The sequence below is a fragment of the Camelus dromedarius genome, chromosome 1 (assembly GCF_036321535.1).
Source record: "Camelus dromedarius isolate mCamDro1 chromosome 1, mCamDro1.pat, whole genome shotgun sequence".
Lineage (NCBI taxonomy): Eukaryota > Metazoa > Chordata > Mammalia > Artiodactyla > Camelidae > Camelus > Camelus dromedarius.
This window is the reverse complement of record NC_087436.1, coordinates 18329167-18343712: the sequence shown is the minus strand read 5'-3', so window position 1 is coordinate 18343712 and position 14546 is coordinate 18329167. Positions and strand designations below refer to the sequence as shown.

General features: G+C 38.7%; 1 protein-coding gene across 21 annotated transcripts in view; it reads left to right on the top strand.

Moving 5' to 3' along the window:
* The window catches only part of ARHGAP10 (Rho GTPase activating protein 10), a 301184-nt gene that overhangs the window by 127894 nt on the left and 158744 nt on the right, over window positions 1-14546 (top strand). For all 21 annotated transcript variants that reach the window (XM_064491268.1, XM_064491252.1, XM_064491357.1 and 18 more), the window contains exon 10: window positions 852-946. In XM_064491268.1, the coding sequence (XP_064347338.1) occupies window positions 852-946 (95 nt within the window). The remainder of the gene's footprint in view (window positions 1-851; window positions 947-14546) is intronic.

Here is a 14546-nt window from a genome sequence, read left to right as displayed (position 1 = left end):
ATGAACTCAAGTCCCAAGACGTGACTGCTTAGTCATGTCTTTCTATTTTGGGCACCAAATGATAAAAAATACATTAAAAAATCTAATGAGTATGTTATTTTGAACATTTTAATGTCTGACTGTTTAATATTAGAGATCTTCACATCCAGAAAATATAAAAATATTCTAGAAGTGTTTACTCAGACTTCTTATAGTTCTTAACTGAGAACCTGTTTCTGCATTGCTTCTATCTCCTGTCTATGTCTTTTTAATGCTCTTAGAGAAAGGATGGTTTAGTGAAGTAAAATAGTACCATATTTAAACAAAAATTTAGTGAAGATAAATTCAGGGTGTTTCACTCAGGGAAGAGCGAATCCACATAGATTGAATGGTTCTAGCTAGATGATTGCAGTGGCTGATCCAGGGTCCTTGGTGCATTTTTAGGAAGATTCATATGGAATTGATATTTTTCCTAGGTCAGGAGTGGTCACACATTGACTACGTCATACACGTTGACTGTTTCGTGTGGTATAATGTGTATGAAATAGAATCAAATTATTCTTTTAACAAGAGTACAATAAGAGAATAACACATATTAGACATGTGGAAACTGTATTGTGAATCCACCTTTTAAAATGAACACTCCTGAGGTCTGGTTTAATGTTATTGTAATCAAAGCAGGATCTAGAAAACCTGAAGGAAAGGAGAATGACAAAAATGGTGAAGATTCTAATTAGTGATTAAATAAACGGGTTTGAAGGAGGGTAGGATAAAACCTCAACCTTGGCCCCCCCCACCCCCCATATAGGGTGTTTTACTCTGTGTATGTTGATCCTGTAGTTGCTGAGAATGTTTCAAATGCTTATTTGCAGGGGGATGGAGAGGTGTTCTTTCTGAAAGAATGTACCAAAAGGCATACTGACTCCATTGACAGAAGGTTTTGTTTCGATGTAGAAGCTGCTGACCGGTAAGTTGCTGGAATTTATTGGACTTGATGAAAAGAATCATTTTTAAAAAAATGATTTAAAAAATATATAATAGTTAATTGCAACTGAGGTTTCGATGGCCTGGAAGAATGTGATCTTAGTGCGTTTCCAGGCTGTGTTTTCACTGTGAGCTGTTGAGTCTTGGTCGCTGTATTTAGCTGAGAAGTGATAGCTTAGTCTTGGCTGAAGTGTGGAGTCATTTTAACACGTGTTGTCACTTAAAAAATAACCTTGGCGCATTTCATTGCTGATCTAAGCCTGATCTGTGGCACTGAAAGAATAATGAGTGAAAGTAAGGAAACAGCGACAAAGCTAAAAAGAGGTGGTCGTGGCTGTCAATACAGAAACGTATTCATTTTTGCGGGGGAGGGTTTCCATATATATACTCTGTGTGTGATGGAGAGTCAGAGGCAAAACTCTGTTTATTCAAGACTGGTTATCTTTTTCCCGTTGTCTGACTTGCAGTTATTTAGTTAGAAAAGAATCCTTGCCAGAGAGAAGGAAGTTAAAAAAAGAAAGAAGAACAAAGCTCGTTGGTCAGTGTTACTACTTGTCTGGGATTTATTTCTGCAAGCACTGAGGACAACGTGGTAGAATATTTCTTTTTCAGTGGCCGACATTATGGAGGCTCCTTGCCAGCCCTGGTTTTGGCACCTATGGTCTTTAGATAACACTGTTTCATATTTGTAAAATAAAATTTACAGGATGAGGTTTTTTTCAACACAGGTTCATTTCAGGTGAGGACCCAAGAACATAAAAATAATTAATGCCTCCTCTTCCCTCAGATGATATAACCGAGTCTGTGGCGTTAGTGCAGAGCAGGAAGATCTGTGCTTTGCTTTCCAATATATGGGTTGAAGACCAGGTACATAAAACTATGTGCTTATGCACTATGGTAAATACGGCACTGCCATGGAAAGGGCAGGTGGTTGGCGGGCATTTTGCCAAGACTGAGAAAAAAATGCAAGAGAATGTCATAGTGAAAGAGATTACATGTCAAGCCGGTATGGACTGGTTCAAAAACTTCAAGAAGAGATCCAGGCTGTGTGATACAGCTTGAGCATAAATATGTGGACATACACCCACAGTAAGCACTTACTGAATTTTGTCTAAATGCCAGACAGCGTTCTGAATTCTTCTGGGCTCTGTCTTATTTCATCCTCACCCCAACTCCATCAGGCAGATATTATCCTTCTTATTTTATGATGGGAAACCAGGGCAGAGAGAACTTAAGTGACTCTCCCAAGGCCACATAGTTAGAAGTGGAAGGGCTAGGATTGGAACTCGTGCATTCTGCCTCTGGAGCCCAGACTCTTAGCCCCTGTGCTGTGGGCGTCAGAGTATAACCGTGACAGTGTGTTGCTTCCCAAGTAACTGACAGTCGTGAGTCAGCAGTGATGTCTGTTAGAAAATGTGTCAGTTAACCTGCTTCGTTTTGAAAAGGTACTTCTGTAGTTCTGTATATTATTTTAACACAATTTGTATTATTTCTTGCCTAACTCTATACTTTTTCTGAGACCTTGATCATGCAAAACGCTCTTCCTCAACTGGGATCCTTAATATGATTAAAACTATTTTCCGCCCTCACAGAGGTTGCCGACAAATTACTACGGAGTTGTTTTCATCGTGATCATAACTTGTAAGGAGACTCTGAGAACTTGGGGAGACCTTAGAGGTGCTCTAGTCTACTTGTTTGCAAACCACCTGGGAAGAAAACTTTATTTTCAAATAAAAAATTTACATTTATGCGTATAGAAAACAGAAGAACAGAGTTCCCTTATTAAAGCAGGGGAGGGGGCCTGGATCCCCACCCTCTCAACTTCCTTCTTCTTACAGAAATCTCTGCTTTACTTCCATTGATACCCAAAGCCACTTTCCGGGACCTGGGTGCGGGGGGACGGCTCATCTAGGCTAGATGATTCAAGAAAGGCACACAGAGGATCTGATGTCTGAATTGATGACTGAAGTTTTATTTGGAGTCTGCTGGGACTGAGATATACATTCCAGGCAGAGTGAGTAGCATATGTAAAGTTCTGGTGGCAAGAGACAGCGTGGCCCGTTTCTGGTCCCCAGGGAAACCCAGCATCACTAGAGCAAAGAGCCAGGGAGGATGGGAGATGAGGCCTGAGATGGGGGCAAGGGCCTGACCTTGAGGGTTTTGAGTTTAATCCATTAAATGGTTTTAAGGAGGGCAGCGAGTGATACATTTTAAACTCTCACTCTGGCAGAGCAAAGGAAGTTTAGAGATGGCAGGATTGGATGGAAGGGATGTGGGTTGGTGTGGTCATAGCAGGAATGGAGGCCAGGGGATCTCTTTGGGAGAAACTTTTAGAGGGAAATTGAATGTTGGAGTATAGGGAGGAGAAGGGGAAGGTTTCTGGCTTGAGCAACTAGCTGGTGCCATTTACCAAGATGCAGCACAGAGGAGGGTTGAGGAAGATGGTGACTTCAGCTGTGGTCCTGTTGACTTAGATTGCTGTGGGCCACTCAGCGGGAAACGGCGCAGCACTTGGCAGCTTTAGCAACATCGGACTTGGCGCTTGCCTTCCTCCACAGGGCACCATGCTGCTTCTCCCCTGAGTTTTTGGACCTTTTCATTTTCAGCCCTTGCTCCTTAAGTGTTATTTCCCACCGTTGTCTTGTTGGTTTTTCTCTGTCCGATTGCGTGATTTCACCCTCCAAGTCTCTATCTCTCCAATTTCTATTTTTCTTACCCTTTTCTGTGTTTGGAGCTGCTTTTAGAACCTTCAGTTCGCTCTAGGGTATGTCTCCAGGTCTCTTCTTCCTTTTACTGTTTTCTTGGTAATTTTGGCATCACTTCAGATGACCCTTTGAGCACTTCGCTGCTTTCTTGGGCCCCTCTGCTTCAGTCATCTGGTTCTTGGCCTTCCCTCAGCCGTCCCCTCTCCTGCCCGCTGCTTAGATTCTGTCATCACAAGGGCTGCACCCCCTCCGTCATCTAGTTTGCAAAGCTTTCTTCTGACACCGCCTTCTCTCCTTTGCTGCTTATTGCTCTTTTCTAGTGAGTATCCTTGGCTTCCCCACCGAGGCCTTTGATCAGCTGATCCTACTGTTCCTCAGCCCCTCACACCCTCATTTCTTTCCTTCCTTGGTGTAAATTTCATACTTATGAAAGTTACTCTTTTGTCTTTTATTTTTATTTTGACAAATTTAACAAGTGTTTAAGTTGTACAATTTGATTTTTTTTTGAAGGTTTACAACGTGATGATTTAATTACATATATATTGTGACACGATAACCACCACCACCATCACCAATGAAAAGACCCTGTCTTGACCAGTCTTCCCTTTTGTCTATGGCCCACTTCTCTTTTTTCATAAACAGCAGAAGTTCTTCAGAAAGCTCTTCTACTAAGGCCTCTCATTTCCTCCTTCCTGCTCTCACCTGAGCTCTCTCCAGTCAGGCCCTTGCCTTCCCCTCTGCACTGTGGTGGTTTCCTCAAGGCCACCACGGTCTTCGTGTGCTTCCTCATCCAGTCAGTCCTCAGTCCTCCTGTTCTTTCCTGGCAGCAGCATCTGACGTGGCCAGTCACTGTCTCCTCTGTGATACACTTGCTGCTCTTGGCTCAACAACATCACGTCTGCCTGCTTTTTCTCCTACCCCATCAGCTTTTCAGTTTTTAGACTCCTCTGCCAGTTGCTCTCTTCCCAGACCTCTTGATGTTGGCTTTCTCTGGAGCTCAGTCTTTGGATCCCCTCTCCCTTACCCTAGTGGTCTCATCTAGCTGCTGGACTCTTAAGTGCCATCCATATGGTGGTAACTTCCAAATTTATTATCTACCTTGGATCTCTTCCCTGAACTCCAAGTTTTTATATCCAGCTGCCAACTCAGTTGCTTCTGGGATGTATGATAGCATTTCAAACAGTGCTGGGGTAGGAGAGAATAATTGGGTTATTTATAAATTTTCTAAGAATTCTTGGGGGGAAAAACACTCTTTATGGAGCCAACATTTTATATAGGTATGTTCATTGTCTTATCCTATAAATACTAATATATAAATCATTAAAAAAAACCAATACATGCTTATTGTAAGTCTTTTTCTAAAGCTCTTTGGTTAACTTGGAAAATTTTCATGTTTGTGTCTCCTTGAGTCTTCAGGATCATGTGACTTTCCAGTTGGATCACAGACTTTTGTTGTCTTTGGTCTATTTCCTTATTTTTAAACAGGGGAAAAACTATTCAGGTTTAAGTGGATAAGTGTTTGTGGGGCCCCTTAGGTTTCTCCCCCACCGCCCCTGCCACTGTGTATTGCTGTTGGTTTCCCACTTCTGGAGCAAAATCTATCCTAATTTTGGGGTTTTGAAGGCATTATTGAGTGAAAAGTTTGAATGAGATAGACTCTTCTCTTTTCTATTTCCCTGATTCTTGGCCAGGCCGACTATTGGGAATTATAAGTAATTTGTTCCTTGTCTATCAGATTATGAATTCCATGAGGTAGGAACCCCATCTTAGTATTACTTGGTACTGCGACACCAAATGCAATGCTTTATACGTGGTGGGCATTCACCACATCTGTACTGGATTGAATGAAATTAGACTGTTGCTTAGAAGTGGCAGAGCCAGGATTAGATTCAATCAGGTGAACTGTTTTTCTTGTGTACATGCTGTGGAACTGTGAGCTCCAGTGTTTGCATTCTGCTTAAAGAAAATAAACCCACTTTGGAGTATGTGGGTATTGCCAATGAGTTTCTGATGGGCTTTATGCAGAATTCCAATTGCATGCCTTCACAGAGCAGTTTCAAAGTTGATTGCCTATGTTTAAAGCAAAGTTGTTTTGTCTTCTCTCGTGGCATCAGTCTTTGCTATTTTTTATTCCTTGTCTTGAAGATGCAGTCAGGTAGCGCTGTGACAATAGGTAATAAACTGCAGAATGGAGCCTGGCCTTGCATTTGATCTGTGTGGGTGCCAATCAAGGGCTTTCATTTAATTGCCACATGAATTCAAATCAGGTTTGATTGCATGTGACAGACAAACTCAAAATCAGATGGCTTAAACAGGGTAAAAGTTGATCTTTTTTCCCCTTCTTTCTGAGGAAGCCTAGAGATGGTCAGGTTAAGGTTGATATGTGTCTTGGTGTCAGACACTCTCCCTCCCCATGGTTTACCTTCCTGGTCACCTGAGGTCCAAGATGCTGGCTCCCATTTATTATATAGCCTTATCTCTTGTGGGAACACTTTCCAGAGGAAGCACACACTACTTTTGCTCGTGTACCACTGGCCTAAATGGAGGTATTGGCTATACCTCGCTGCAAGGGAGGCTAGGAAGTGCTGAGGCAAGGAAATTGCTGTCTTCTGTTTCCAGACTCCATGTAGTGTTCTGATACTTGGGGAATCTATTATCAAGAATGAAGGGGAGAAGATCTGGGTGGGGCTGGTTTCCAACTAGCCAATCATGACTGGTTTGATTATCAATGGCCATGTAGTGTGTGTGTCATTTTCCTTCCCTCAGTTCACTGAAAGATTGCTTCGACTGTCTTGGTTAACTAAGAGGTAGTGTTTAAGAACACATGTGCTAAGAACACCATGAAAAAAGTGAAAAGTCAGCCCACAGAATGGGAGAAAATACCTGCAAATGATTCGTCTGATGAGGGACTTGTATCCAGAAAATATACAGAACTCATAACTCCATAAGAAAAAGACAAACCAATTAAACGTGGGCAAAAGTTCTGATTCAGCCATTTCTTCAAAGAAAATACATGGGGTGGCTATAAGCATGTGAAAAGAGGCTTAACATCACTAGCTATTAGGGAAAAATGCCAGTCTAAACCACAATGAGATATACTCACTGAGATGACTGTAATTGAAAAATCCAGATAATAACCAGTATTGGTGAGGATGTGGAGAAATTGATGGTGGGAATTTGAAATGGCATAGCTGCTTTGAAACAGTTTGTCACTCTTCAAGAAGTTAAACATAAAGTTACAACTTGACCCAGAAAATTCCACCCCTAGCTATATAAACAAGAGAAATAAACCTACGTCTACCTGAAAACTTGCACAAGAATGTTCATAGAAGCATTATACATAATTACCAAAAAGTAGAAACAAGCCAGATATCCATCAGCTGATGAATGGATAGATAAAATGTGGTACACCCATATGATCAACTGTGATTTGGCAATAAACAGAAATGAAGAGCTAATATGTGCTGTTTCATTTTGAAGCAGCTTATATTCAGAGACTGTCTTTGCCAATATTTTATTTACCACTGGTTCACTGTGGGAATTACAATAATTTCACAAGACAACAGCGTACAGGATGCATCATGTTTCTTAGTACATACTGTCTCTAATAGCCTACATAATGTCTCTTAATAAGCTAATAAAGAAATAATATACTCCAAACCAGTGATAGGTTAATTAAACTATTGATTCAGGCAAAAGGTGAAGGGAATAGAGTCCATATTTAGTTGAGGTGTATCTTTCTACCAGTTGGTCCTTGGGAGAGACAGCTTGGCCGACTGAGAACAGGCGTGGCAAGTCCCCAGTTCATAGAGCATGTTGGTAGGGAACAAAGGCACCCGTGTTGATGGACAAGATCTTCCTGGGGCTGCTGCATGGCTTTTGCCACTGCTGGTCAGAGTGACCTTCACCACAGCAAGAGCTAATGCCCCAAGGTCTCCAGAGAGCTATTTATGTTACCTGGAGGAGGGGAAAAAAGATACCTTGGTTCTTTGTCACCCCCCCAAAATGAATTTTTAATAAGACACAAGAAAGCATGATATAAACAGAAGATCTTATCAAAAGTGAAAAGGTAGTAAAATATAGTACACTCCCAAGACTTGGGGGCGGGCCATCCCAGAGAGGAAAAAAATGGTGCCGCTCCTTTGTTTCTCCTTATATCCTGGCTTAGAGGATTTTTTTTTTTTTTTTTATGATTGATTGATTGACGGCTCATCTTCCCTGTGCTCAGGCACGCCGGTCTCTTTTGTGCACACTCTTACCCGTGACACACACAGAGAAACCTACAAGAAGGGGCTCACACTGCAATGTTAATTACATTATAATGAGCATTGGGCCAAGTGAAGCCGGGTCCTTCTCTCTACTGTGCAGCCGCAGTTCGATTCTAGCCGGCTTCTTTGCTGGCCGTCATTTAGAGAAAGTAAAAATTTTTGGAGCCCCTTATCCTGAGTGCAGACATACTGTTATTTTCTCAGTTGCTCCCTTCCCCCTCCTTTCCTCTTGCCCAGTCCTCATTTCTATCTAACTGCCTAACATTTAGATCAGCAGAGGGTAGCCTTGCCCAGACCGAACTCAGGCGGACAGCCGTCACAAATGTTGTGTATTCATAGTGTAAATGCCCCCTTTCCACAGCTGCTTCTTCACATGTTCTTATGGGTAAGCCCCCAGCGGTGCCCTTCACTAGCTGAGCTACTTCCTGAGTGCTTCCAGCAACTCCAGCTGTGGGTGATGACCTCCTGACTCATGAGTTCCCTTTTATATCAAAGCTATAACTTTGTTCTGGAGAACAGCTTCACTCTTAACAACAGCTTCACTGTTGTCATAAACAAGAAGATCCGAAATTATATCAAACCACAACGCAACACGCTTCAGTGTGGAGGAACCTTGCAAACAGTCTGCTGAGTGAAATAAGCCAGTCCCAAAAGACTACATGTTGTTTGATTCCATTTATATGAAACATCCAGAACAGGCAAATCTATGTAGACAGAAAGCAGATTAGTGGTTGCCCAGGGCTGGGGGTTTGGAGGGAAATAAAGAGTAATGGCTCATGGGTATGGTTTTTTTTTTTTTTTTAAAGGGGTAATGAAAACATTCTAAAATTGATTTTAGTGATGGTTGTACGACTCTGTGACTATATTAAAAGCCATTGAACTGTCCACTCTAGGTAAATGTTACGGTGTGAATTATCTCAATAAAGCTTTAAAAAAAAAAAGGAACACAGCTGCAAATAAATACTATCACTAAAATAAGGCTTTTAAATGCCTGTAAACATTGACTGCTTCATGCCAGCCATATTTCACATACCACGGGCTGTGAAGTGATCATGTCACTCATTCTGGGTTGGAGAAGAAAGCACTTGGCATAGTTATTTTTCCTGTGGCAAGCTGTAGTCCCTCAGCAGACGCAGCTCTCCTCCCTGAAGGGTGAAGTATCATCCCCCTTCCCCCACCTCAACAGTTTTGTTATATAACATGCTTTTTGCTTCATTGGCATGCTTGCCACATGCCGCATTGTGCTGTGACCCCCACACGCTTGCTTGATAAATAATTACCATTCCATGAAGTTCTCCCACACATCGCATTCAGGCACTGCTTAGAGAAAGTGCTTCCCGTTTTGCTTTCATTAGTCAGACATTTCGAATATTATATTTGGCTTGATTTTGCCTGGTTTCTAGTGTATTGCACTTGAAAGGATACTTCTTTTTCTAATTCACCCATTTATATTTTTGTGGTGGCGATGGGACAGTGGAATCACCTGTGTGTCTGGAGCATTATGCATTTTAGAATGCATTTATACCGATTACGTTATGTAATATCTATGTGCATGGTAATGTACTCTGTTACTTTAAAAAGAGTGAATTAAGAACATATTGCTTCCAGAAGCCCATGCAATTGGATTGAAAAATAATAACATTTTCTGCAGCACATTAGCTGTAGCAAGATTTGTAGGTATTTTATGATGTATGCCATTCAGGCATCTAAACTGTCATGGACTGTGTTTGCCAGAGGAAACAAGAGTGAGCCAGGGACCAAAAGGCTTGACCTTAAGGGAATTGACAGGCTATGAGTATTTGGAAACAAACAACCGTTCAGAGATCTAAGGTGCTTTGGGAGATGAGAAGCAGGAGAGAGTAGGGCTGGCTGGGAAAGGTTGTACTAGAAACATGGATTGTTAAATTTAATCTTGAGGATTTGGTAACAGTTTGGCAACTTTGAGGAAGGGCAAGGCAGAAGGAATCAAATCTTTAGAAAACATGTTGAGATAATCCTTAAAGTCAAAGTTTCTTAACAGTGAGTGATTTTCTGTCACAGTTGAGCTGCAGGCTGTTTCTACTGCCATCTAGTGGATGGAGGCCAGACATGCTGCACAGAGCAGGACTGCCCAGGATAGGACAGCTCTACATAGCAAAGTATCATCTGGTCCAACCTCTCACTCAGTAGGGTTGCTGTTGAGAAGCCCTGCTTTAAAGCATTTGAAAAGACAACTCCAACAGTTTGTGGAATGAAATGGAATTGTACTGGCTTCTGTTGCATGTGTGCATGGATGTATACCTGGTGTACATTTCAATTTAAAGAAGTGTAACAGCAGCATAATTTGTTGTAGTGCAGGGGATGATTAAAACCACAGTGCGACAGGCTCTGTCTGGCTTTATCCTTTCAAGTGTGGCGCGTCATTCAAGAATTTTGCTAAGATTCCAGTGTAGAGAGAAGAGGAAAGGAAGTAATTTTTTTAAAGAATTTAGACGCAATTGGTAGAAAATGAAAGGGGTAGAATTAGAAATAGCATTTCTTGTACATAGGCGTCTGTGTTTTTCATAGAACACAAGATTTTACCCCAAGGATAGTGTTGTTGATAGTGGCATACTGAAAGCCATATTTTATATTAATTCTAATATTTAAAGGAAAATCTGAACTTAACATTCATATAAATTTATCCTGAATTTATTCGTGAAAATGCATGCTAAAGGACATTGGAGTGTGGATCATCAAAACATGTTTAGCCTTTGTAGATAAAGTTGTATTGAGCAGTTGTATACAAGGTTTTGTGGACACATGTTTTCATTTTTCTTGGATAAATACCTCTGAGTGGGATTGCTGGGTCTGTGGTGTGTGTGTGTGTGTGTGTGTGTGTCTGATTTTTAAGAAAATTGACCATTGTCCAAAGTAATTTTATCCTACTGCCAGCAACACATGACAGTTCCAGTTGCTCCGTCTCCTTACCAACCTTTGATTATGTTAGTGTTTTTCATTTAAGCTAATCATGCCTAGTGTTGAGTGCTTTACCGTGTGCTTTCTGGCCATTTATACTTCTAACATTGTGAAGTTCTAGTAAAATCTTTTGCTCATTTAAAATATGTTGTTGGTCTTTTTGTTACTGAATTATTTTAAGTATTCTGGATACTAATTCTACATCAGCCATATTAATTTTGAATATATTAATTGTGAATATTGTGAATATTTTCTATTATCTGTAGCTTGCATATTCTCTTAGCAGTGTCCTTTGATGAGAAGAACATACTAATTTTGATGAGGTTAAATTTATCAGTTAAAAAAAATTATTGGTAGAACTCTGAGAAATCTTTATCTATCCCAAAGTTGTGAAAATATTTTCCCATGTTTTCTTATAAAAGCCTTATAATTGATCAATGACTTGTGAAGATTTTTTTGGGTAGTGTGTGGTGTTATTTGTGGAGATTGAGTGGTATGTATTTTTTCCTATACAGATATCCAGTATTTCTAGCACCATGTGTTGCAAAGGACTTCCCTGTCATTGAATTGTGTAGGCATCTTTGTCATAAATCATTTGTGTATTTGCAGGTCTAAATCTAGATTCTCTATTATGTTCCATTGGTTTATTTGTCCTCTTGCCACTTGCACAGTATCATTATTTTATTTATTTATTTGTAGGGGAAGGTAATTAGGTTTGTTTGTTTGTTTAATAGAGGTGCTGGGGATTGAACCCAGGACCGTGTGCACACTATGCATGCAGTCTACCACTGGGCTATACCCTCCCCCACCCCTACTTATCATTATTACTGTAGCTTTGTAGTAACTCTTGAAGCCAGGTGGTGTGATTCCTCTGTTTGTTTTTTTCCTTCCAAAATTATTTTGGCCATTCTAGATCCTTTGCATTTCTATATAAGTTTTACAGCCAGTTTATTTGTAGGAATTATTTTCAGTATTCTGTATGCTAATCCTTCATCAGGATCTGTCATCAAAAAAATCTAGAGGCCAATATTATCAACATGGAGCCTTAATAATTCATGAGTCTGACTTTCTGTTAATTTAATCTCTAATTTCTCTCAGCAGTGTTTTATGATTTTCAGTATAGGGTCATGGATATCTTTTGTTAAATTTCCCTAGGCATTTTATGTTTCCGGCTGCTATTATAAAATGTATTATGTTTTCCATTTCATTTTCCAGTATGCTGTTGGTATATAAAAATGCAGTTGGTTTTTGTGTTCTACAGTTTTGCTGAGTTGATTTATTGCTTCCTGTATTTCTGTAAGATTTTTAATTGTACACAGTGGTACCATATGTGAATAAAGGCAGCTTTTTTTTCCTTTCCAATCTATATGCCTTTATTTCTTTTACTTGTCCTTTTGCACTGCCAAGACCTCTAATAATAAGTCGAATGGAAGTGGTGATATTGGGCATCTTGGCTTATTCTCCATCTTAAGGGGAAAAGCATTTATAATTCACTGTAAAGTATTATGTTAGTTGAAGATTGTTCATAGATGCCTTTTATATTGAGAAAGTTTTTGTCTTTCCTAGTTTTAATCACAAATAAATGTTGACTTTTGAAAAAATGCTTGTCAGTATCTATTGAAATGATCATTAAAGATTTTTCTTGAATCTGTTGATGGGTGAATTGCATTAAGTTTTCTTAGTTAAACTAAACTTGCATTTCTGAGGTTAACTGTACTTGGTAGTGATGTATTAGTGTCTTTAAATGTTGCTGTATTTATTTTGCTAATATTTGGTTGAGGATATTTGTATTTGTGTTCATGATGGATTTTATGTGTTGTGTTCTTTTTTTGTAATGTTTTTTTCTGATTTTGATATCAGGGTTATGGTGACTTTGGAAGAGTTAGTTGAAAAGTTTTCCATCTGACTCTGTTGTCTCAAAGTATCTCAAAGTGGTTTAAGTGAGAGAATTTTCCTGTGAAGCCATTTTGGTCTGCTGTTTTTTTTTTCTTTTTTCTTTTTTTGGTGGGGGGAAGCTTATAAATTAAGGATTGAATTTATTTAGTATATAAAGAGATATTCAGATTTCCTATTTTTGTGTGTTAGTTTTGATAAATTAGTTTTTAAGGAATTTGTTTATTTCTTCTAAGCTGTTGACTTTTTTGGCATAAATTTCTTCATAATATCCGTTTATTTTTGAAGAGGATCTGTAGTGATACTTCTTTTCTAATACTTGATACTGAATATTTTAAATTGTTTCTCAGAAAGTCTTGCCTAGAACTTTATCAGTTTTGTTAATTTTTTCCAGATGATCCATATTGTCTGGATTATATTTCACTGGATTTTGCTTTTATCTTTATTGCCTCTGGATTTTGTTTTTCTTTTAAACATTTCTTAAGATGGAAGCATTGATTTTCCATTTTATTATGAATGTAGACATTTAAATCTATAAATTTCCTTCTAAAACTGCTTTTGCTTGCATCCCACAAATTTTGATGTGTAGTGTTTTCATTGGAATTCAGTTCCAAAGAATTTCAAATTTTTTTGTGTGATTAGGGCATAGGTGCTGACTTGTAACTCAGGTGTTATTTAGAAAGGTATTTAAAAAATTCCAAATGGATGGAGATATTTTATGTGCAGTATTATTCTTGTCTTTCTACTTTAATTCTTTTTTGGTCAGTTAACAAACTCTGTATTTTATCAATAAATTGAACTTTACTGGGCTTATTTCATTGTCCCAAATGTGGCCCGTTTAGTAAATGATCCACGTGTACTTGAGAACAGTGATTTTTCTGCTGTTGTTGGGTGCAGTGTTCTCCAAATGTCAATTGGATCAAGTTGTTTGATGTTGTGCAAATCTTCTATATTTTAATTTTTGATATTTTTCTATCAGTGAGTAAACTAGGGATGTTAAGATCTCTAACTCTGATCTTGTAATAACCTTTAATGAAAAAATATGAAAATGAATATATGTATATATGTGCATGACCTGGACTTTATGCTGTACACCAGAAATTGACACATTATAACTGACTGTACTTCAATTAAAAAAAAAAAATCTCTAAATCTGATTAAGACTTACCTGTTTCCCTTTGAATGTGTAATTTTTGTTTCATGTACTGAATATTTGAAATCTTTATTGTGTGTATGTGCATTTGTGATTGTCTTCTTGAAGAAGTGACCCTTTAATCATTATGAAATGTCTATGTTTCTGTGGTAATCGTTATCTTGAAATCTGCCTTGTTTGATATTAATATAGCTACACTGGTTTTCTTATGCTTGGTGTTTACTTGGCATTTTTTTCATCCTTTTCCTTTTATCTGTTTCTATATGTTTAAATTTTTTTTTTTAGTCCTAGTTTTAAAAAATCCAGTCTATTAGCCTTTGCTTTTAAATCAGGGTTTTAGTTAATGTGTCTATCATTATGGATATGTATAGGTTGAAGCCTGCCATCTTGGCTATGTTTTCACTTTGTCCTGTTTGCTCTTTGTTCTTCTGTTCTTCCTTTTCTGCCTTCTTTTTAGTGAATTGAATATTTTTTAGTATTCCATTTTATCTCTTCTATTACATGATTTTTAGTTATGCTTCTTTGTGCATGTTTTAATAGTTGTCGTACAGAAAATAAGATGCATTTTTAAGTTATCATATTATTTACCTTTTCATAAACAATGTAAGAACCTTCCTAGAGTAGATT